The sequence below is a fragment of the Salmo salar genome, chromosome ssa20 (genome assembly GCF_905237065.1).
Source record: "Salmo salar chromosome ssa20, Ssal_v3.1, whole genome shotgun sequence".
Classification (NCBI taxonomy): domain Eukaryota; kingdom Metazoa; phylum Chordata; class Actinopteri; order Salmoniformes; family Salmonidae; genus Salmo; species Salmo salar.
The window spans coordinates 62,185,439-62,210,000 of record NC_059461.1 but is presented as its reverse complement, the minus strand read 5'-3'; the positions used below and the strand labels follow the sequence as shown (position 1 = coordinate 62,210,000).

The 24,562-nt window shown below is 45.4% G+C and overlaps 1 protein-coding gene across 1 annotated transcript; it reads left to right on the top strand.

Moving 5' to 3' along the window:
* Nucleotides 1-17,458: 17,458 nt before the first annotated feature.
* Nucleotides 17,459-23,635, top strand: LOC106581024 (aryl-hydrocarbon-interacting protein-like 1). The gene is made up of 5 exons (XM_045703389.1): nt 17,459-17,526; nt 22,179-22,362; nt 22,684-22,860; nt 23,120-23,261; nt 23,436-23,635. Exons 1-5 carry the CDS (start codon nt 17,459-17,461, stop codon nt 23,633-23,635), a joined length of 771 nt encoding a protein of 256 aa, XP_045559345.1.
* Nucleotides 23,636-24,562: the final 927 nt, after the last annotated feature.

The following is a 24,562-nucleotide window of genomic DNA, read 5'->3' as shown; positions in this document are numbered from 1 at the left end:
CTATGGAACTCCCGATCACGACTTGTTGTGATACAGCCCGGGATTAAACCAGGGTCTGTAGTGATGCCTCTAGCACTGAGATGCAGTGCTTTAGACCGCTGCCCCACTCGGGAGCCCTGACTAGTTGCCATGGTTAATCCTGGGCTGTGACATCAGAGGAGGCCTTGCCATCACCTAGACGATTTCCCTCTTGGGTCCACAGAACGCGTGTTGCGTAATTCCTCGGAAAGAAAAGTCTGACCAGGGCAGACCGACGCACAGCAGCGACCAGACAATCTTGTTAAAAGAACATGACAGCCAGACACACACACCACCTCTGCTGTGTCCAAGTAACCATGACAGTGAGTCCACTCAGGTGCTATCTATGGGTGGTTAGGTACATTGAAAGTAGAGGGTTACCCAACACTTAGTTATAAATAACTGTACAGTACCTTAAGAAGGTTTTGTGTGGTGGAGGGTGCTGAGAGTTCAATGGAACCTGACAACTTAATCCTGCGTAAAAGATAGATAGAGATAAAGAGAGAGAGAAAGAGATAGCAAATTGATAGCAAGTGCTTATGTGTTTATGTCTCAGCCACTGTTGCTTATATTCACACTTGGCTCTTAATACCAAACACAGGGTGTTGCTCTCACAAGTCAAGTCACATTTGATTTACACTTGACAAAAAATACACTTTACAAAAAAATTAACAAAAGTACATTTTTAAAAGAAAACAAGAGACAACACTTTCACAGACACGCTTTTAACTGCTTCTGTACCTATAGCTCGCCAAGATATACAAACAGACAGAAACACAGACAGACACATAGACAAACAGACAGAAACACAGACAGACAGACAGAACAGACACGCTTTTAACTGCTTCTGTACCTATAGCTCGCCAAGATATACAAACAGACAGAAACACAGACAGACAGACAGAACAGACACACTTTTAACTGCTTCTGTACCTATAGCTCGCCAAGATATACAAACAGACAGAAACACAGACAGACACATAGACAAACAGACAGACAGATAGAAACACAGACAGACAGACAGAAACACAGACAGACAGACAGACAGACAAGCAGGCAAGCAGGCAGACACACACACACGGACAAATACACAGTGTACTTTATGTGAAACGTGATCTGTGCTCTTCTGCAGTCAAGCCCGTGTGGTAGGGATATTGTGTGATTCCTGTTTCTGTGCTGCGGCCGGCCAGCCCAGGACAAAGTACAGAACAACATGTACTGTAATTAAGACACAGCAACAAACTGTGTGGCTCAGTTGGTAGAGCATGGCACTTTCAATGCCAAGGTTGCAGGTTCAATTCCCATGGGGCACCAGTATGAAAATGTATGTTCTCAGTACTGTAAGTTGCTCTGGATAAGTGTCTGCTAAATAATTAAAATGTCAAATGAGAGTCATAGAGTGACAGCAATAGCAGGAGTGATGGAGAAATACATAAAATGTTACATAACTTAAAACAAGTTACAATGCTATTGTCAGTGGAATAAGGAACATTATCAGTCACTAGGGACTTGTTTGTCCACGTCCAGTAGATCAGTGTGTATATGTACTGTTTATACAATTGTATTGTATATACACAAACACACACTGATTTACTGAAACTTCTGGACATGGACAAACAAGTCCCTATTGACTGTGGACGATAATGTTCCTCATTCCCCTGACAATACCATTGTGTTTTAAGTCTGTGTGTGTGCATGTGTGCATGCCACATGCAGGGCCCACGTGAGAACAGGCTGGCCTTTGATTTCATCCGGCAGAACGGGCCTCATTGGGATGGGGAGAAGCGTGTAGCGGGTGTGTGTAATGCGCATATGCGTATGTGCCTCACACATTGTGTGTGTGCGTGTGTGTGCCTCGCACATACTTGAGGAAATTGTCAATAGCTGGTTACAGAGAGAAACACTGCATGCCACTCCTGAACGCAGCCTCGCTGTCTCCCGGCAGGCCACATGGAAGACATTAGAGCAGACAGAGCAATCTCCTACCAGAGACCAGAGCACGCTGCCGGCTTATTGGTGCAAACGTCTGAGCATTTCAATGGGTTTCCTTATAGGGTCGGAAATTACGCTGTTTTAAAAGCCACCCCCTCCTCAGGCAAGATAGAGTTCAGTGAGTTTAAGGTGTGGCCTGCTTTAACAAGTTGAGGTTATAGGTAGGCATGAAATGGTAGGAGAACATTTGAACAGGGGAACCCACTCAAATTGACCCAATAACAATGCAGATTTTTGTTTCAGGTTTCATAACATTTTGTCCCGTTTGCTCATACTGAACATAACCCAGGTGATGTTACAGTAAGAGGTTGTCGAGGCCCACTGGTTTAAAGTTAAATGTATTGAGGTCAGACACGTATTCTACAGTATGCCCTCCTCTCCCCCTCTAATCCACAGACCTGGGACGACCCCAGATTACGATTGAAGATATTGGTCATTTCCCTTTTTTGTATTTAACCCCCTTTTTCTCCCCAATTTCGATCTTGTCTCATTGCTGCAACTCCCCAACGAGCGAAGGCGGAGTTATGCGTCCTCCGAAACATGACCCCGCTAACCCCGCTCTTTAACACCCGCCCTCTTAACCCGGAAGCCAACCACACCAATGTGTCAGAGAAAACACAGTTCAACCGACGACTAAGGTCAGCCTGCAAGCGCCCGGCCCACCACAAGGAGTCACTAAAGCACAATGAGCCAAGTAAAGCCCCACCGGCCAAACCCTCCAGTAACCCAGAAGACACCAGGCCAATTGTGTGCTGCCCTATGTGACTCCCAATCACGGCCGGTTGTGATACAGCCCAGGATTGAACGCAGGTCTGTAGTGACACCTCTAGCACTGTGATGCAGTGCCTAAGACTGCTGCGCCACTCGGGAGGCCCAGATATTCCTCATTTAAATCACACTCAATACCCTCGCTCCTCCCTCTCACATCCCAGTGAGGTTTGCAGTAAAGGTCAACGTCATTATATCATCACTTAGACTGATCATGATGAAGAGCGGAGGTATTGATTTCAATCTGCTTAGAGATTTGGAATTGTGTTATTTGTCTACTTTCTTTATTGGAATGTATTATTAACTGTGTGTAATGTATTGTATATTGTATTGCATGCTATTATGTGCGTTCCCAGGCTACTTTTAAACCAAATTACGTATTTCTGTGTGTGTGTGTTTTGTGTGTTTGTGTAGAGCTTATGGTGTGTGGGCTGTCAAAGCTCTTGTTTTAAGTAAACAGTGGGATTAGCTGTATTGACTCCATACATGAGCTGAATGAGTTCGCAGTAGGTGTTCCCTACATGCCCCCGTCCTCATACCACTCACTACCACTGGGAGGGAGCTCCTGTTTAAGTGACTGACTGGCTGCCACAAGACTGTGTAAGCCCACTGAGCTAAAGCCAAAGTGTAGGCATTAGGTTGGGGGAGCGAACGCAAGTCTGAGCTTGGTTCACTGAATCTGAAGAAACACTGACGACTTATTTACTCCTCAACCTGACTAGGTCACAGGGTCCCATAGAAGATGCATGAGAAATATACAGCACAGTAGGGGAAATGTTCCCTCAGCACGTTGGAACGCATGGGAAGGGTGTGTGTGTGTGTGTGTGTGTGTGTGTGTGTGTGTGTGTGTGTGTGTGTGTGTGTGTGTGTGTGTGTGTGTGCGTGTGCGTGCGCGTGTGCGTGTGCGTGAGTGTGAGAGTGTGTGTGTGTGTGTGTGTGTGTGCGTGTGTGTGCGTGTGCGTGTATGTCAGAGATGTTGTTCTGCTTTTCTCTAGCTCTGTTTGATCCTCTCGCTGTGTGTCCAAAAAGATGTCTGAAGTCAGGCTTTGAACACTGTGAGTGGGATCTCACCTCCACCCCACAATACTCAGCTGGTCTCCCAGGGTTATCCAGCTTAAATAATAGCCCCAGGCCCATGTGACTGTGTCAACAGTGTGTGTGTGTGTGTGTGTGTGTGTGTGTGTGTGTGTGTGTGTGTGTGTGTGTGTGTGTGTGTGTGTGTGTGTGTGTGTGTGTGTGTGTGTGTGTGTGTGTGTGTGTGTGTGTGTGTGTGTGTGTGTGTGTGTGTAGAGATGGTACACAGTGAGTGTGTGACTGCTGTGTGCATGTGCTCTTTGTACTGGCTGCTATGTGCAGAGGTATGTAGCTAAAGGTCGGGGCAGGAGCATGAGGCTCTGTCAGGGAGAGCTGTGACTAGGACAAGCCCAGAGATGAACGGGTAATGGCCAACTGGGCTGGGGTTACATGGGGCTGGTGTTGAGGTTACATGGGGCTGGTGTTGGTGTTGAGGTTACATGGGGCTGGTATTGGGATTACATGGGGCTGGTGTTGGGGTTACATGGGGCTGGGATTACATGGGGCTGGTGATGGGGTTACATGGGGCTGGTGTTGGGGTTACATGGGGCTGGGATTACATGGGGCTGGTGTTGGGGTTACATGGGGCTGGTGTTGGTGTTGAGGTTGCATGGGGCTGGTATTTTATTTACATGGGGCTGGTGTTGAGGTTACATGGGGCTGGTGTCGGGGTTACATGGGGCTGGTGTTGGTGTTGAGGTTACATGGGGCTGGTATTGGGGTTACATGGGGCTGGTGTTGGTGTTGAGGTTACATGGGGCTGGTGTTGGGATTACATGGGGCTGGTGTTGGGGTTACATGGGGCTGGGATTACATGTGGCTGGTGATGGGGTTACATGGGTCTTGGATAACATGGGGCTGATATTGGGGTTACATGGGGCTGGTGTTGGTGTTGGGGTTACATGGGGAGGGGCTGAGATAACATGGGGCTGGTGTTGGGGTTACATGGGGCTGGGATAACATGGGGCTGGTGTTGGGGTTACATGGGGCTGGTGTTGGGGTTACATGGGGCTGGTGTTGGGGTTACATGGGGCTGGTGTCGGGGTTACATGGGGCTGGTGATGGGGTTACATGGGGCTGGTGCTGGGGTTACATGGGGCTGGGATAACATGGGGCTGGTGTTGGGGTTACATGGGGCTGGTGTCGGGGTTACATGGGGCTGGTGTTGGGGTTACATGGGGCTGGTTCTGGGGTTACATGGGGCTGGTGTTGGGGTTAAATGGGGCTGGTTCTGGGGTTACATGAGGCTGGTGATGGGGTTACATGGGGCTGATGCTGGGGTTACATGGGGCTGGTGCTGGGGTTACATGGGGCTGGTGTTACATGGGGCTGGTGTTGGGGTTACATGGGGCTGGTTCTGGGGTTACATGTGGCTGGTGTTGGGGTTACATGGGGCTGGTTCTGGGGTTACATAGGGCTGGTGTCGGGGTTACATGGGGCTGGTGTTGGGGTTACATGGGGCTGGTGTCGGGGTTACATGGGGCTGGTGCTGGGGTTACATAGGGCTGATGTTGGGGTAACATGGGGCTGGTGCTGGGGTTACATGGGGCTGGTGTCGGGGTTACATGGGGCTGGTGCTGGGGTTACATAGGGCTGGTGTCGGGGTTACATGGGGCTGGTACTGGGGTTACATGGGGCTGGTGCTGGGGTTACATAGGGCTTGTGCTGGGGTTACATGGGGCTAGTGTTGGGGTTACATGTGGCTAGTGTTGGGGTTACATGGGGCTGGTGCATGGGACTGTGGCTGGGGTACACTAAAAAAACTAAAAGGGTTCTTCGACTCTCCCCATAGGAGAACCCTTTGAAAAAACCTTTTTGGTTCCAGGTAGAACACTTTTAGGTTCCATGTCGAACCCTTTCCACAGAGGGTTCTACATGGAACCCAAAAGGGTTCTACCTGAAACCAAAAAAGGGTTTTACCAGGGAAACCAAAAAGGGTTATAACAGGTGTGGCTTTTATGTCATGTCACTCACTGTTACATATGTTTATTATAGCATAATGTAGGTTTAAGATCTTACCTACCTGAAGATTAGTAGTCCAAGTACTGTAGTCAGACGGGTGGACGGACAGACAGACAGGTTCAAGCAGAAACAAGCATGTGAAACACACAAACGCAAATGTGCATGCAACACACACACAAAGCTCTGAAGCACGAGGCAGGTCATTGCCCCCTTGTCTGTCATATCTCTGGGGCATGATTCACTCCCCTGCACTTCCAGAGCCTCTCACCATGTGGGGTGTGGGGACGTGCCCGCACATAATCACCATTATCATCACCACCATCATCATAATCACCATCATCATCATCATCATAATCGCCACCATCATCACCATCATCATAATCACCATCATCACCATCATCATAACCACCATCATCATAATCACCATCATCATCATCACCACCATCATCATAATCACCATCATCGCCATCATCATAATCACCATCATCACCATCATCATAACCACCATCATCATAATCACCATCATCGCCATCATCATAATCACCATCATCATCACCACCATCATCACCATCACCATCATCACCATCATCATAATCACCATCATCAACATCATCATCATCATCGCCATCATCATAATCACCATCATCATCACCACCATCATCACCATCACCATCATCACCATCATCATAATCACCATCATCAACATCATCATCATCATCGCCAATATCATCATCAACAATGATCAAATGGTCCAATGTTAATATGATGATACAATATCATGGTTACATGGAAATCACTATGTAGTCTGCATGTGTGTGCGTACTTGCTTTCTTGTGTGTGAGATGTACCTGTGTGTGTGAGATGTGTGTGTGTGTGAGATGTGTGTGTGTGTGTGTGTGTGTGTGTGAGATGTGTGTGTGTGTGTGTGTGTGTGTGTGTGTGTGTGTGTGTGTGTGTGTGTGTGTGTGTGTGTGTGTGTGTGTGTGTGTGTGTGTGTGTGTGATGTGTGTGTGTGTGTGTGTGTGTGATGTGTGTGTGTGTGTCTGTCACAGTGAGAGGATGAGGCTGGTAAGAGGAGATGTCTGGCCAGGGTATGTTCTCCTGTACCCCTGCTGGTGGTTGCCCTTCTGCTGGCTCAGCGCTGAATGTCAAGGTAAGGAAGGAGCGCACACACACACACACACACACACACACACACACACACACACACACACACACACACACACACACACACACACACACACACACACACACACACTCAAATTCTCTCTCCCTCTGAAGCCATAGAAAGAAAAGTGGCACACACGTCAGAGCACCTGTGTGTGTCTTTTTCCATCACTGAAGCATCAAACTCAGTTCTATTTATGAATGAATGGCCTTTCAATATGTTTCAATACCAGCAGCTAGATGACATGAACAAAAATAGCGTATGACGTCATCAAAGGGAACTAATGCATCAGAGCTGTGTTTCCATGGTGGCTAAATAGGAGTACAGTCACAGGGTGAACCCCATGCGTGCGAACATAGAGGAAGCACAGATTAGTAAAGGCCCAGTGCACTCAAAAACATGACTGTCCTACACTATGTGGACACCCCTTCAAATTAGTGGATTGGACAATTTCGGCCACACCCTTTGCTGACAGGTGTATAAAATCGAGCATACAGCCATGCAATCTCCATAGACAAACATCGGCAGTAGAATGGCCTTACTGAAGAGCTCACTGACTTTCAAAGTGGCACCGTCATAGGATACCACCTTTCCAACAAGTCAGTTTGTCAAATTTCTGCCCTGCTAGAGCTGCCCCGGTCAACTGTAAGTGCTGTTTTTGTGAAGTGGAAACGTGTAGGAGCAACAACGGCTCAGCCGTGAAGTGGTAGGCCACATAAGCTCACAGAATGGGACCGCCGAGTGCTGAAGCACATAGCGCGTAAAAATCGTCTGTCCTCAGTTGCAAGACTCACTACTGAGTTCCAAACTGCCTCTGGAAGCAACTTCAATACACAAACTGTTCGTTGGGAGCTTCATATAATGTGTTTCCATGGCTGAACAGCCGCACACAAGCCTAAGATCACCATGCGCAATGAGTTATGAAGTAATGAATCACGCTTCACCATCTAGCAGTCCGATGGACGAATCTGTGTTTGGCGGATGCCGGGAGAACGCTACCTGCCCGAATGCATAGTGCCAAATGTAAAGTTTGGTGGAGGAGGACTAATGGTCTGGGGCTGTTTTCATGGTTCAGGCTAGGCCCCTTAGTTCCAGTGAAGGGAAATCTTAACGCTACAGCATACAACAACATTCTAGACGATTCTGTGCTTCTGTAACCAATGTGAAATGGCTAGCTAGTTAGCGGGTGGATGCTAATAACGTTTTAATCGATGACGTCACTCGCTCTGACACCTTGAAGTAGTTGTTCCCCGCAGCTTTTGTGGAGCGATGGGTAACGATGCTACGTGGGAGGCAGTTGTTGATGTGTGCAGAGGGTCCCTGGTTTGAGCCCAGGTAGGGGGGAGGAGAGGGATGAAAGCTATACTGTTACACTTCCAACTTTGTGGCAACAGTTTGGGGAAGGCCCTTTCCAATTTCAGCATGACAATGCCCCAGTGCACAAAGCAAGGTCCATACAGAAATGGTTTGTCAAGATTGGTGTGGAAGAATTTTTATTTATTTGTAATTTTTTATCCCCATATTTCGTGGTATCCAATTGGTAGTTAGTCTTGTCTCATCACTGCAACTCCCGTATGGACTCGGGAGAGGCGAAGGTCGAGAGCCATGCGTCCTCCGAAACACAACCCAACCTAGCCGCACTGCTTCTTGGCACAATGCCCATCCAACCCAGAAGCCAGCCGCACCAATGTGTCGGAGGAAACACTGTGCACCTGGCAACCGTGTCAGTGTTCACTGCGCCCGGCCCGCCACAGGAGTCGCTAGAGTGTGATGAGACAAGGATATCCCTGCCGGCCAAACCCTCCCTAAACCGGACAATGCAGGGCCAATTGTGCGCCGCCCCATGAGCCTCCCGGTCGCGGCCGGCTGCAACAGAGCCTGGACTCGAACCCAGAATCTCTAGTGGCACAGCTAGCACTGCGATGCAGTGCCTTAGACCACTGCACCACTCGGGAGGCCTTGGTGTGGAAGAACTTGACTGGCCTGCACTGGCCAGCCCTGATGTCAACCCCATCGAACACCTTTGGGATGAATTGGAACGTCGACTGCGAGCCAGGCCTAATCACCCCACATCAGTGCCGAGCTCACTAATACTCTTGTGGCTGAATGGAAGCAAGTCCCCGCAGCAATGTTCCAATATCTAGTGGAAAGCCTTCCCAGAAGAGTGGAGGCTGTTATAGCAGCAAAGAGGGGACCAACTCCATATTAATGCCCATGATTTTGGAACAAAATGTTCGATGAGCAGTCCACATACTTTTGGCCATGCAGTGTATGTTTTATATATATATTTCCATACTATGAGATTGAAATAATACTGTGAAATTGTGAAAATGATGATAATGCCCTTTTAGTGTGAGAGCTGTTGGAAAATACCGCCTGAAATTACAGCCTGTTTTGGTGGGATGGAATTTTGGCCTGTCTGGTTAATTAGAAAATAGAAAGAGAGTTCCAAACCTCTTTGCCAATAACAGCTAGTTTTCAGTTTTCCCCTCTCGACTCAGACCACTCCCAGACAGTCATAGCTAAATTCTTGCTTGAGAAATTGCTCTTTGCTAAGAAGCTGTTTATTTTGAATTTTGAATTGAAAACAATCACAGTAAGGTACTTAACTGTTACCCAGAAATGATTTGATATTGAGACAAAAATGGCTGCATTGCTGTTTATCTCTACACCTGTTGAAGACGTAACTGGGTGATAATAGTGCTGTAAGTCAGTCTTTGTGTCAGAGTGACTCACTCATAGAGCCTGCGTCACCTCACCCACGCCTTTCTCTGATGCTCTCTCTCTCTCTGTGTGTGTGTGTTATAAATATATACAGTAATATGTACATACATACAGTAGACACAGGGTTAGGTCAAACTAGTTTTTCCTATTCAGACAGCAATGATATGTTTTCCATAGAACTGAACTCAAGTGCTCTATCACATTATTATCTCATCTTTGAAAACAAGATATGAGGTCATTTCATTCACTAAGACTTCAGTCTTGAAGGACAATGAATATAGTCCGTTCATTCATTCAATTATTCATTCAACTGCTGCTCCTATGACGTACTAATTTCAGTAAAACCTGGTCATTGATGTGTGTATACCTGACGCAGCCACAAGAGGGCGACAAATCACCCTGTTACTAGCCTGGCCATGGTCCAAGTACATTTTTATTTATTTATTTATTAAACCTTTATTTAACCAGGTAGGCAAGTTGAGAACAAGTTCTCATTTACAATTGCGACCTGGCCAAGATAAAGCAAGCAGTTTGACACATACAACAACACAGAGTTACACATGGAGTAAAACAAACATACAGTCAATTATATAGCAGAAAAATAAGTCGATATACAAAGTGAGCAAATGAGGTGAGATAAGGGAGGTAAAGGCAAAAAAGGCCATGGTGGCAAAGTAAATACAATATATCAAGTAAAACACTGGAATGGTAGATTTGCAGTGGAAGAAAGTGCAAAGTAGAAATAGAAATAATGGGGTGCAAAGGATCAAAATAAATAAATAAATGCAGTAGGGGAAGAGGCAGTTGTTTGGGCTAAATTATAGATGGGCTATGTACAGGTGCAGTGATCTGTGAGCTGCTCTGACAGCTGGTGCTTAAAGCTAGTGAGGGAGATAAGTGTTTCCAGTTTCAGAGATTTTTGTAGTTCGTTCCAATCATTGGCAGCAGAGAACTAGAAGGAGAGGCGGCCGAAGGAGGAATTGGCTTTGGGGGTGACCAGAGAGATATACCTGCTGGAGCGCGTGCTACAGGTGGGTGCTGCGAAGGTGACCAGCGAGCTGAGATAATGGGGAGCTTTACCTAGCAGGGTCTTGTAGATGACCTGGAGCCAGTGGGTATGGCGACGAGTATGAAGCGAGGGCCAGCCAACGAGAGCGTACAGGTCGCAGTGGTGTGGAGTATACGGAGCTTTGGTGAGAAAACGGATGGCACTGTGATAGACTGCATCCAATTGATTGAGTAGGGTATTGGAGGCTATTTTGTAAATGACATCGCCGAAGTCGAGGATCGGTAGGATGGTCAGTTTTACGAGGGTATGTTTGGCAGCATGAGTGAAAGATGCTTTGTTGCGAAATAGGAAGCCAATTCTAGATTTAATTTTGGATTGGAGATGTTTGATGTGAGTCTGGAAGGAGAGTTTACAGTCTAACCAGACACCTAGGTATTTGTAGTTGTCCACATATTCTAGGTCAGAACCGTCCAGAGTAGTGATGCTGGACGGACGGGCAGGTGCAGGCAGCGATTTACTTGTATTTAAGAGCAGTTGGAGGCCACGGAAGGAGAGTTGTATGGCATTGAAGCTCGTCTGGAGGGTAGTTAACACAGTGTCCAAAGAAGGGCCAGAAGTATACAGAATGGTGTCGTCTAGGTAGAGGTGGATCAGAGACTCACCAGCAGCAAGAGCGACATCATTGATGTATACAGAGAAAAGATTCAGCCCAAGAATTGAACCCTGTGGCACCCCCATAGAGACTGCCAGAGGCCCGGACAACAGGCCCTCCGATTTGACACACTGAACTCTATCGGAGAAGTTGTTGGTGAACCAGGCGAGGCAATCATTTGAGAAACCAAGGCTATTGAGTCTGCCGATGAGGATGTGGTGATTGACAGAGTCGAAAGCCTTGGCCAGGTCAATGAATACGGCAGCACAGCATTGTTTCTTATCGATGGCGGTTTAGATATGGTTTAGGACCTTGAGCGTGGCTGAGGTGCACCCATGACCAGCTCTGAAACCAGATTACATAGCGGAGAAGGTGCGGTGGGATTGGAAATGGTCGGTAATCTGTTTGTTGACTTGGCTTTCGAAGACTTTAGAAAGGCAGGGTAGGATAGATATAGGTCTGTAGCAGTTTGGGTCAAGAGTGTCACCCCCTTTGAAGAGGGGGATGACCGCAGCTGCTTTCCAATCTTGGGAATCTCAGACCACACGAAAGAGAAGTTGAACAGGCTAGTAATAGGGGTTGCAACATTTTCGGCAGATAATTTTAGAAAGAAAGGGTCCAGATTGTCTAGCCCGGCTGATTTGTAGGTATCCAGATTTTGCAGCTCTTTCAGAACATCAGCTGACTGGATTTGGGAGAAGGAGAAATGGGGAAGGCTTGGGAGAGTTGCTGTGGGGGGTGCAGTGCTGTTGACCAGAGCAGGGGTAGCCAGGTGGAAAGCATGGCCAGCCGTAGAAAAATGCTTATTGAAACTCTCAATTATAGTGGATTTATCGGTGGTGACAGAGTTTCCTATCCTCAGTGCAGTGGGCAGCTGGGAGGAGTTGCTCTTATTCTCCAAGGACTTTACAGTGTCCCAGAACGTTTTTGAGTTTGTGTTGCAGGAAGCAAATTTCTGCTTGAAAAAGCTAGCCTTGGCTTTTCTAACTGCCTATGTATATTGGTTTCTAACTTCCCTGAAAAGTTGCATATCACGGGGGCTGTTTGAAGCTAATGCAGAACGCCACAGGATGTCTTTGTGTTGGTTAAGGGCAGTCAGGTCTGGAGAGAACCAAGGGCTATATCTGTTCCTGGTTCTAAATTTCTTGAATGGGGCATGCTTATTTAAGATGGTGAGGAAGGAATTTAAAAAAAATAACCAGGCATCTTCTAATGAAGGAATGAGGTCAATATCCTTCCAGGATACCAGGGCCAAGTCGATTAGAAGTGTTTCAGGGAGCGTTTGACAGTGATGAGTGGAGGTCGTTTGACCGCTGACCCATTACGGGTGCAGGCAATGAGGCAGTGATCGCTGAGATTTTGGTTGAAAACAGCAGAGGTGTATTTAGAGGGCAATTTGGTTAGGATGATATCTATGAGGGTGCCCGTGTTTACGGCTTTGGGGTGGTACCTGGTAGGTTCATTGATCATTTCTGTGAGATTGAGGGCATCAAGCTTAGATTGTAGGATGGCTGGGGTGTTAAGCATGTCCCAGTTTAGGTCACCTAGCAGCGCGAGCTCTGAAGATAGATGGGGGGGCAATCAGTTCACATATGGTGTCCAGAGCACAGCTGGGGGCAGAGGGTGGTCTATAGCAGGCAGCAACGGTGAGAGACTTGTTTTTAGAGAGGTGGATTTTTAAAAGTAGAAGTTCAAATTGTTTGGGTACAGACCTGGATAGTAGGACAGAACTCTGCAGGCTATCTCTGCAGTAGATTGCAACACCGCCCCCTTTGGTCGTTCTATCTTGTCTGAAAATGTTGTAGTTAGGGATGGAGATTTCAGAGTTTTTGGTGGCCTTCCTAAGCCAGGATTCAGACACGGCTAGGACATCCGGGTTGGCAGAGTGTGCTAAAGCAGTGAATAAAACAAACTTAGGGAGGAGGCTTCTAATGTTAACATGCATGAATCCGAGGCTATTACGGTTACAGAAGTCATCAAAAGAGAGCGCCTGGGGAATAGGAGTGGAGCTAAGCACTGCAGGGCCTGGATTCACCTCTACATCGCCAGAGGAACAGAAGAGGGGTAGGATAAGGGTACGGCTAAAAGCTATGAGAATTGGTCGTCTACGACGTCCAGAATAGAGAGTAAAAGGAGCAGGTTTCTGGGGGCGATAAAATAGCTTCAAGGTATAATGTACAGACAAAGGTATGGTAGGATGTGAATAAAGTGGAGGTAAACCTAGGCATTGAGTGATGATGAGAGAGATATTGTCTCTAGAAACATCATTGAAACCAGGTGATGTCATCGCATGTGTGGGTGGTGGAACTGAGAGGTTGGATAAGGTATAATGAGCAGAGCTAGAGGCTCTACAGTGAAATAAACCAAAAAACACTAACCAGAACAGCAATGGACAAGGCATAATGACATTAAGGAGAGGCATGCTTAGCCAAGTGATCAAAAGGGTCCAGTGAGTAGTGAGGTCGGTTGCGGTCACGGCGATTCAGACAGCTAGCCGGGCCATGGGTTGGCAGAAGATGGTCTGTTTTTAGCCATCTCGTGCGCTTCCGTCGGTAGATTAGTGGGGTTCCGTGTGGTAGAGGGGACCAATCCAATTGGCAAAATAGTTATAGTTATAGTGGCCCAAGAAAATTGGCCGATATACCTATTCAGATAGCAGCCGATAAAACAGCTAACGATTAGCTGGCCGCAGATGGGCGTTCAGTTTACGTCGCGATGGAGGGGCCAGTTGGATTACTCCCTCGGGCAGATAACGTCGGTAGTCCAATCGTGAAGGCCCGATGGGGCTCCGCATCGGCAGTAAAACGGGTCCGGATAGGTGATTGTAGCCCAGGAGTGGCTGATGGAACTCTTCAGCTGGCTAGCTCCGAAATAATTGATGTTAGCTCCGGGACCGACGTTAGTCAATAGTCACTCGGATAGCAGCTTGCTAGCTGCAAGATCCAGGTGTAAATGTCCAGAGCTTGCGGTAGAAATCTGGGGATATGGAGAAAATAGGTCCGGTATGCTCTGGTCTGAGTCGCGTTGTACAAAACTGGCAATAGCTTTTCGAGCCAAGGCATAGCTGATGACCCGCCAACCGTAGTTAGCTGGGTTCTAATGTTAGCTAGGGAACTGGCTAACTTCTGGCTAACTTCTGGCTAGCTTCTGTTTTCTGATTTCAGATTTGAGGTAAATAATACTTTTTTTTAAATTGGTGAGGCGGGTTGCAGGAGAGTGTTTTGAAGTTGAGTTTTTAGCAGAAAAAAATATAAAAATATATGCGAAGAAAATATGTAAATATATATATATATACACGGGACACGACAAGACGAGGTCAAAGGACGTCTGACTGCTATGCCATCTTGGAGTGTAAATCATACATAAGGCACTGTTGCACAATCCTGATTACCACATGATTGGTGGAATGCAAATTTGAGATCAGCTTGTTACCATATAGGGTTTAGTGTTCCACCTACTGTACATCTGGCATTTAATGACCACATTATAGATTCATAATGCACTATAAAACCATTAAAAATACAGGTAACTGCCAAAATAAAGGAAACACCAACATAAAGTGTCTTAATAGTGCGTTGGGCCACTACGATCCAGAACAGCATCAATGCACCTTGGCATTGATTCTACAAGTGTCTGGAACTCTATTGAAAAGATCCGACACCATTCTTCCACAAGAAATATGGTGTTTTGTTGATGGTGGTGGAAAACGCTGTCTCAGACACCATTCCAGAATCTCCCATAAGTGTTCAATTGGGTTGAGATCTGGTGACTGAGATAAACATAGCATATGGTTTACATCGTTTACATCATCCTCATCAAATCATTCAGTGTCCACTTGTGCACTGTGGCATTGTCATCCTATGGGGGTTTATCCATGGTAGCCAAAATAATGGCCTGCCCAGCATTTTTATACATGACCCTAAGCATGATGGGATGTTAACTGCTTCATTAACTCAGGAACCACACCTGTGTGGAAGCATCTGATTTCAATATACTTTGTATCCCTCATTTACTCACGTGTTTCCATTATTTTTGGCCGTTACCTGAAGGCTGTTTTGGTTCTTATTCGTATATTAGAGTAGCCTATTAGAGTTCCCTGAAAAGAGTTAGAATTTCCAGAAAAGAAACTCACACACCCTGATGTTTTCTTTACTTGAGGAGAAATGCTGCTCCACTATTTACTGGATTTGGCTGCAACACACACCACCACAGGAGCTTTGATTTAAAACACACACACATCTGCATGAATGCACATGCTCGAATGTGCACACATGCGTGCGCTCACACACACATACTCACTCACGCAGGCACGCATGGACGCACTCACGCACCACACATACACACCACTCAGCAGCACATATGGGATGCAGATGTGATGTATGAAGCTGGGGTCACAGAGTCCACAGTACCAGCGCTGGATAATTGCCTACCCTGACATAGGAGTCTTAAAGAGCACTGAGAAATGTCTATCTATTCATCCTGATATTGGTAAATCCAGGAAATTTCCTGTGGAATGGAAACCATGTTCTACTCTAAAATATCTAATACATTCTATTATATTCGCTTCTACCTCAGCAACACAGGATATTAAAAGGGAAGGAGTCGGACAGACCTTTATGAGATGGACGACGGTCTTCTTCTTTTCCCTTTGATCATGACTGAATAGAAACTAGAAACTTTAGCAACACTTAATAATAAACCAGTAATAAACCATTATTACTAGTTATAAGCATGCATTTCAGATAGCAATATATCAACAACAGCCTCAAAATGGCTGATACTGTCTCAGAATCATTACTGGGTGATAGTAGCAAGCCATCATAAGGATGTCCACGTTCTAAGTGCTTCACATTATGCCCCTATCACAATGATTTGTAGCTGTGGGCTTGAAGTACTGTTTTTTTATCCCGTTCTGGATGTTTCTAGTCCAGCAGATGATAGATAGTCATCAGGAGAAACGCTGAGAAGAGCTGATTGAGGGATGGATGAATGGGGGAAGGGGAGAATGAGATGAGTGGAGGAGGGATTCTTAATCTCATTCTTTCTTTCCTAATCATTGAGGAGTAACATTAATGTGTGTTCATAACTCTCTATGCCTCACACCGTCTATAGGCTACCCTAGCAGAAACACATACATACAGACACACATACACACACAGCTATTTACAGTATTTACTGTACACATAGACAGACATGTAGAAAGATGTCTTCAGATATGGAAGGGGCTGTGCTCCTGGGGTGGAAGACATTAAGAAAACCATCCTGTATGGAGGGACAGCTGAGATGCCCCGTTCATTACTGGGACCAAGGTAGGCCTCAATCTCTCCATCTCTACCTATTCCTCTACGTCAACCTCTTTATTGCTATCCAAATTCATCCATTTCGATCTCTCTATCTACTTAATTTATGATCCTCAGTCTTTCTCTCTTTCTATTTCTCTCAATATGAATCTCTCCATCTATCTATTTTAACATAACTCCATCTATCGACTTTTCGATCCTCTTTCTCAAATAGTGGAGGTTTTCTCCAGACCACAGACAGTTACTCATCCAGTGCTCTGTCTCCAATTCCAGACAAATCGGATTACTGTGAAGAAGATGGTTGCAATAAATTCTAGAACATTTGGTAGATTCTGAAAATAGAAATAATGTTTGTCTCACTCAAATCAGGACAAATAAAATTGTCTTACTTATGGAGTCATATGACACTACTCATTCCATTAGTAATGACATGGTACAAGATCTTATCATGTTGCATCCTGCCTGTCAACAGGGACCACATACCCACAACAGTATGGTCATTGCATAAAGGGGTGGAATTTGGTGAGACTGGAGAATCTGAAGGAAAATGACTCTGATCCCACTTTTCTCTAAACCCAAATGTCCTCTTCACCACTCCGTCCCTCTCTTCCTTTCTCTCCTCCTCCTCTTTCATACTGTACATCCTCCTCCATTATCCCTATCCCCTTTTATCCCCCCACCACCACCTCCTTCCCTCCTCCACAGGTAGCCTTCCATTTCTGTACCCAGCTGTGTGATGATTGTACGGTGATAGACGACAGTAAGGGGGTGGGCGTGCCCATGATCGAAACATGTTCAAGCTGGAGATCTGGGAGACCCTGCTCACCTCCATGAAGTTCGGAGAGGTGGCCGAGTTCTGGTGCGATGTCACTGTGAGTAGGACTCATTCTCCCACAATGCAGTGCCACAGTAGCATGTTTCCAGAGTCTAAACACCTATCCAGAAGTCAACTGACTATCTCAATTAAAAAAGGTTTGTCCTAAGTGAACAATTATTTTACCTAGGGAGACGTTTAACAAAAGCTGAAAGGTATCAATCACATCAGAGTAAAGTCTCTCTCATGATGGTCGGCCTGCATCTTACATGGAACTAAAAGAGACACCACCCACTTTTACAGTATTGTCAAAAACACAGAAGCTCATTCTATTCAGAGCATACTGAGTAAACACTTAAATACTGAGTAAACACTTAAATATCTCAATAACTCTCTCAGTAGCATGAGACAAAATACAAACACACTGGAATATCATACACCTAATATCATACACCTAATACAGGTGCTTTGTTGTCCCGTGTGTGTTCATTGCCAGTGTTGGGTCATAATGATGATAATTAGAAACAACATTAGGGACAGGTAAAAGGAAACAGATTAGCTCTTGTGTCATGTCAATGCTAACCTCAACCCACTATTGAAGAGGATCCAGGCATTTCTGTCAGGTCCCCTTTTTTGGTATTTGTCCCTTCTCAGACAATTCAACACATCTCTAGGAAGCTATGAAAAGCACACATTGGTCGAAAATGTAGGCCTGTTGTCTGTTTTATCTGTGCTCTTCAACATATTATGTCTGCAATTGTAGGCTTTCCAGTGGTTTGGTTATACATTTATATTTGGTAACACTTTATTTGGATAGTCCATCTGTAGATGCTCTACAGACTATCTACAGTAACATTTCAATGAACTATCTACTAACCCTAACTCTAGCTCGAACCCTAACCTTAACCCTTATCCTAACCCTAAACTTAACCCTTACTTAGCCTAACCCTAGCTCTAACCTTAACCCTTATTCTAAACCTAATCCTAACCCTTACCCTAATGCTTATCCTAACCCTAACTGTAACCTTAGCAAGCAGTTGCTTATCAACAGATAGTTTGTTGATAGCATGACCATCTGAAGAGTATTTATCGATGGACTATCCGGACTATCCAAATAAAGTGTGACCTTACACAGAGTGCACAAAACATTAAGAACACCTTCCTAATATTGTGTTGCACCCCCCCCTGTTGAGCATGAAAAACCCAGCTGGTTGAGTTCGTGACACAAACCGGTTTGCCTGGCACTTACTACCATACCCCTTTCAAAGGCACTTAGATTTTGTCTTGCCCATCTCAATGGTCTCAAGGCTCAGAAATCCTTCTTTAACCTGTCTCCTCCTCTTTTATTTAACTAGGAAAGTCAGTTAAGAACAAATTCTTATTTACAATGACGGCCTACACCGGCCAAACCTGGACGACGCTGGGCCAATTGTGCGTCCCTATGGGACTCCCAATCACAGCCGGTTGTGATACAGGCGGGATCCGAACCAGAGTGTCTGTAGTGACGCCGCAAGCACTGAGATGCAGTGCCTTAGACCGCTAAGCCACTCGAGAGCCCCAACACTGATTGACAATGATCTACACTACATCTACACTGATTGAAGTGGATTTAACAAGTTTATCAATAAGGGATCACCTGGATTCACCTGGTCAGTCTATGTCATGGAAGAGTAGGTGTTCATAATGTTTTGTACACCCGCTAGGGAGGGTAACCTAAGGTTGCTACTGTATCTACAACACCTGATAGTGAGGGTAACCTAAGGTTGCTACTGTATCTACAACACCCGCTAGGGAGGGTAACCTAAGGTTGCTACTGTATCTACAACACCTGCTAGTGAGGGTAACCTAAGGTTGCTACTGTATCTACAACACCTGCTAGAGAGGGTAACCTAAGGTTGCTACTGTATCTACAACACCTGCTAGTGAGGGTAACCTAAGGTTGCTATCTACAACACCTGCTAGTGAGGGTAACCTAAGGTTGCTACTGTATCTACAACACCTGCTAGTGAGGGTAACCTAAGGTTGCTACTGTATCTACAACACCGGCTAGGGAGGGTAACCTAAGGTTGCTATCTACAACACCTGCTAGTTTACATTTTGTTTACATTTTTTAGTAGACGCTCTTATCCAGAGCGACTTACAGTAGTGAATGCATACATTTAATTTCATACATTTTTTTTCTGTGCTGGCCCCCCGTGGGAATCGAACCCACAACCCTGGCGTTGCAAACACCATGCTCTACCAACTGAGCTACAGGGAAGGCTTACCTGCTAGTGAGGGTAATGTAAGGTTGCTACTGTATCTACAACACCTGCTAGTGAGGGTAACCTAAGGTTGCTACTGTATCTACAACACCCGTTAGGGAGGGTAACCTAAGGTTTCTATCTACAACACCTCTTCTTTTCCTCCCAGTTATTTGTGTCTACTAGAGTCTGGCTGTGTGTGTATAAGTGCATATATGTGTGCAAACTTTCGTATGTGTGTGTGTTTATACTTGCATGCATTTGTATGTGTATGTTGATGGAGGAGACAAACAGATGGAGAGCATAGAGAGTGTGATTAATATGCAGCAGCTTCAACTTTCCCTAATCGCCTGTGATTACTGCTGACTCACCATGAACACAACCTGGGACGGGCTTTAAACCAGCTGGGGCACAGCCATTCATTCCTTATCTAGTAGCTACAACCTGGGTGCTTTACAGTAGGCTACATTCTGTGACTCTACTAGTGTTGAGGGGAAAATGAAGTGTTTACTCATCCCAACCAGCGGAGGGCGATATTGTTACATAGGAGACATAGTTCAGTTGAGGAGGAGAATTGGCAGGGTTTCACAAATATTTGTGTACTCACAAGTACACCAGGGTCCTTTCTGGTTTAATTGATATACTAAGTATGACAGACAATGAGCAATGTCGTACTCCTCCCATTCCAATCCATTCAAATCAGTAAAAAAGGGGAAACCCTATTTAAACAAAAATCTTATATCATTTAGCTCTGGTCAGTTGTGACCCGTCTTTTCTTTTTTGCCTGTTTTGCATGTTATTTTGGCATTAATATGTGTCACATATCAGTTTGAAAACAATGGAGAAAAAAAATGTAGTTAATAAAGCCACATACAAACATGGTCTCTTTTTTTCTTTCTTGAGTAAGGCAGCTCCAAAATGCAGGTGTTTCAGCCTAGCTCAGTGCTTTCTGTGGTGGTGGGGCAGCCTGAGGAAAACACGGAGTGTAGCGGTTGGTAATGTTCTCTAGTTGCCCCGTGATTGGCTGAGTATTTTGTCACTCATGGAGACACTACGTCACCACAAAATCTACAGGGAGAGCTCGAAAATTCAAGCCCCTTGGGTGCTGCCATAGATTTACATTAGAAATGCTCATCCAAGAATGCTCAAGGTCATTGGCCACAGATAAAATGACGTCAAATCACGTTATATCTACCGTAGCTTTGATTGGACTGATCATGTCAACATCATACTTTCAAAATCTTAGCTAGGAAGCTAGACAAGCAGTCATCATCATGAATCACGTCAACAATCTACTGGCAAATCCTTTTCAATCCTTGTCATTGTGGGTGTGTGGTCCAAGTTTGGATTTAAGTGTCTCTTTTCCAAGCTTAAAAGGAAAGACATCCAACACCATGGGCCAGAAAAGATTGAATACATTGGCCATGCTGTCAACCCAGCATGACTTCTGCCGCGTTCAAAAGAACTGGAAACTTGGAACTGGGAAATCTCAGACTTCAGTGAGTTCAAGACAACTGGGAACTCTGAAAAATGAGGTTGAATCATGACGTCAGTGATCTTCATGTTGGAGTTCTAGAAAGGGGCAGAGTTCCTGACTTGGAATTCCGAGTTGGATGACCGTTCAAAATGTATTTCCCAGTCGGAGCTCATTTTTTTCAGAGTTCCCACAATCCCACAAGCACCATAAATCCAGAGAATGCCAGACTTTGATGATGAAGTTTCATGACAAAATGTGCCCATAAGAAGGACTTCCTGTTCAAGTGAGCACAGCACAACAAGGTGAGTCGAAAAATGTATTGTATGCTGCTGCATAAATTATGTAATATGCCAGGGAGATATGTATACTGTAGCTAAGAAAGTAATACTACAGTAAGTGTATGTTGTGTAGTAAGCTGTTAGTAGCCCATGTGCCTCACCCTAATAATTTGGTCCCCCCTCATAACTTAGCCTACTGTTCTGACTTGGTGGTGCACATGTAGCCTATAGCCTGTTTTAGAAACGTAATCATTGAATATTGTAAGAGCTTTCATTGTCTGCTTATATGCCCCCTTTATTTATCCTACGGTTCTGACTTGGTGTACAGGGAGAATACTGTAAGAACGGCCCATGTTCTGAATTCTGTCGCTGTACATTTCAAAAGTGCTGAACAAATAGTTATATTGACTGACAAGGCTCCTCTTATAGCCAGGTGTAGCAGTGGTAAGGATTTACTCCATGGTGCTGAAAAGAACGCTCTGCTGTTGGGACAGCTTTAAGTAAGCCCTAACAGTTTGTGGGACACTGTTTGTCAGCATTATAGTGCAATTCGTTTATTGTTTAGTGTTGTGTAGTGGCTTTGTTGGCATGCATCTAAAAAAATGTTTGGGAGTTTGCCCCACCAATATTTACATGGTAAAATCGCCACTGGCTCTGATTAACTTTGCTTGCCCCGTCTTTCTGACTCTCTCTCCCCAGCACACTGGCCTCTACCCCCTGGTGGCCACACACACACATCGCGGAGGGCAAGGACCCTGTGGACTGGCACATCCATTGGTGTGGCATGGCCAACATGTTTGCCTACCACACCCTGGGCTATGATGACCTGGACCAGCTACAGAAGGAGCCTCAGCCTCTCTACTTTGTACTGGAACTGCTCAGGGTTAGAGGGAAACACTGGAATGGAGACATACACAGAGACACAGATATTGTACACACGTACAAACACATAAATACACAAATACTGCGTGTGTTTGGTTTTACTATCCTTGTGGGGACCAGAAGTCAAGGAAAATTCTATTTTAGGCTTAAGGTTTAGGGTTATGGTTACAATTAGGGTTAGGGTTAGAATTAGGGTTAGGGGTTAGGTTTAGGGTTAGGGAAAATATGAATAAATAGTTTGGTCCCCACAGGGATAGTAAAACAAATGTGCGTGTGTGTGTATGTGTGTGTGCGTGCCTGACTGCCTGTCTGTGTATCCCAGGTGCACTGGCCCAGTGAGTATGACAGGGAGTCGTGGGCTCTGAATGATGAGGAGAGGCTGAAGGCTGTGCCCTTGCTCCACGGCCAGGGGAACAAGCTCTATAAACTGGGGCGCTACCAGGACGCCACCAACAAATACAAAAAGGCCATCGTCTACGTCAAGAACATACAGCACAAGGTAACAAAGTATCAGGAATGGCAGTGTGGAATAATGACTTTGGCTTTAGTTTTTGGAGTTCTTGAAATGTGTTTTGTGAGAGAGTATAGTCATATTTGAATCATGACCATGTACAAAGTGCAGCCTCAACGCTTTATGTGCTTGAGAATTGTGTGTTTGTGTGCGTGCGTGCGTGTGTGCATGTCCATGTGTGTCTGTGTGTGTGGGTGAGTGCTGCGTGCATATATGAGTGTATTCATCTATGGTGTGTAACATGGAGAAAGCGTGGGAAACCCCCAGGCTGAAGCTAGAGAAGATAGAGAACATGCTGACTCTGAACTACTGCCAGTGTCGACTCCGTATGGAGGAATACGAGCTCATAGAGCACATCAGCACCCAGGTACCTCAGGCACACAAAATATGTCATGACACCTTAAAGGAAAAGCACTTGAGAAAACAACAAACAGTCGATGGTCGAAGTGTGAAGAAATAAAACATTTAGATCTAGCCCAAAGAAAACCAATATTTTTATCTTAACTGTGTATCTGCGTGTGTGTGCATCTCTATGTGTTTGCATATGCGTGTGTTCATCCTAGGTGAAATGAAGGTGTTCTACGTGCGATGGAGGGCCCACATGGAGGTGTGGATCGAGGCTGAGGCGCGGGCTGACTTCGAGAGGCTTCTAGATCTGGACCTTGGCATGAAGAAGGCTGTTAAGGAGGACCTGGGTGTTCTCAACATGAGGATGGAGTTGAAGAATGAGGAGGATAAAGTCAAGTACAAGGGCCTGTTCTGACATGGCCCAGGAGATATGAACATATGGAGGGGGAGGGTCAATGTCCAAGTCAATGTTAAAGTGGACAGCACAGATGGGGCTTGTGGAGGAAGAGGGGAGGGACGGGCAGTAACAAATCCTACGTCATTGTTACTTATTTATCTACGTTTTTCTTGTAACATTGTTTGGTGATCAATCCATTTGGGTAGAACATATATCCATTATGTCTGACTTGAAGGGTTCAAACTCAACAAGTACTGTATCTAGTCATAAAGGGCTATATATATATATTTATTTTTATTTCACCTTTATTTAACCAGGTAGGCCAGTTGAGAACAAGTTCTCATTTACAACTGCGACCTGGCCAAGATAAAGCAAAGCAGTGCAACACAAACAACAACACAGAGTTACACATGGAATAAACAAACATACAGTCAATAACACAATACAAAAAGTCTATGTACAGTGTGTGCAAATTAGGTAAGATAAGGGAGGTAAGGCAATAAATAGGCCATAGTGGCAAAATAATCACAATTTAGCAATTAAACACTGGAGTGATAGATGTGCAGAAGATGAATGTGCAAGTAGAGATACTGGGGTGCAAAGGAGCAAAAACATAAAAAATAAAAATAACAGTATGGGGATAAGGTAGTTGGATGGGCTATTTACAGATGGGCTATGTACAGGTGCAGTGATCTGTGAACTGCTCTGACAGCTGGTGCTTAAAGTTAGTGAGGGAGATATGAGTCTCCAGCTTCAGTGATTTTTGCAATTCGTTCCAGTCATTGGCAGCAGAGAACTGGAAGGAAAAGCAGCCAAAGGAGGAATTGGCTTTGGGGGTGACCAGTGAAATATACCTGCTGGAGCGCGTGCTACGGGTGGGTGCTGCTATGGTGACCAGTGAGCTGAGATAAGCCGGGGCTTTACCTAGCAAAGACTTATAGATGA

Coding starts and splice junctions, on each gene's coding strand:
- LOC106581024 (XM_045703389.1), top strand. CDS start 17,459: ATGTTCAAGCTGGAGATCTGGGAGACCCTGCTCACCTCCATGAAGTTC. Junction 22,363..22,683: donor TTGTACTGGAACTGCTCAGG/GTTAGAGGGAAA, acceptor TGTGTATCCCAG/GTGCACTGGCCCAGTGAGTA. Junction 23,262..23,435: donor ACCTCAGGCACACAAAATAT/GTCATGACACCT, acceptor TGTTCATCCTAG/GTGAAATGAAGGTGTTCTAC.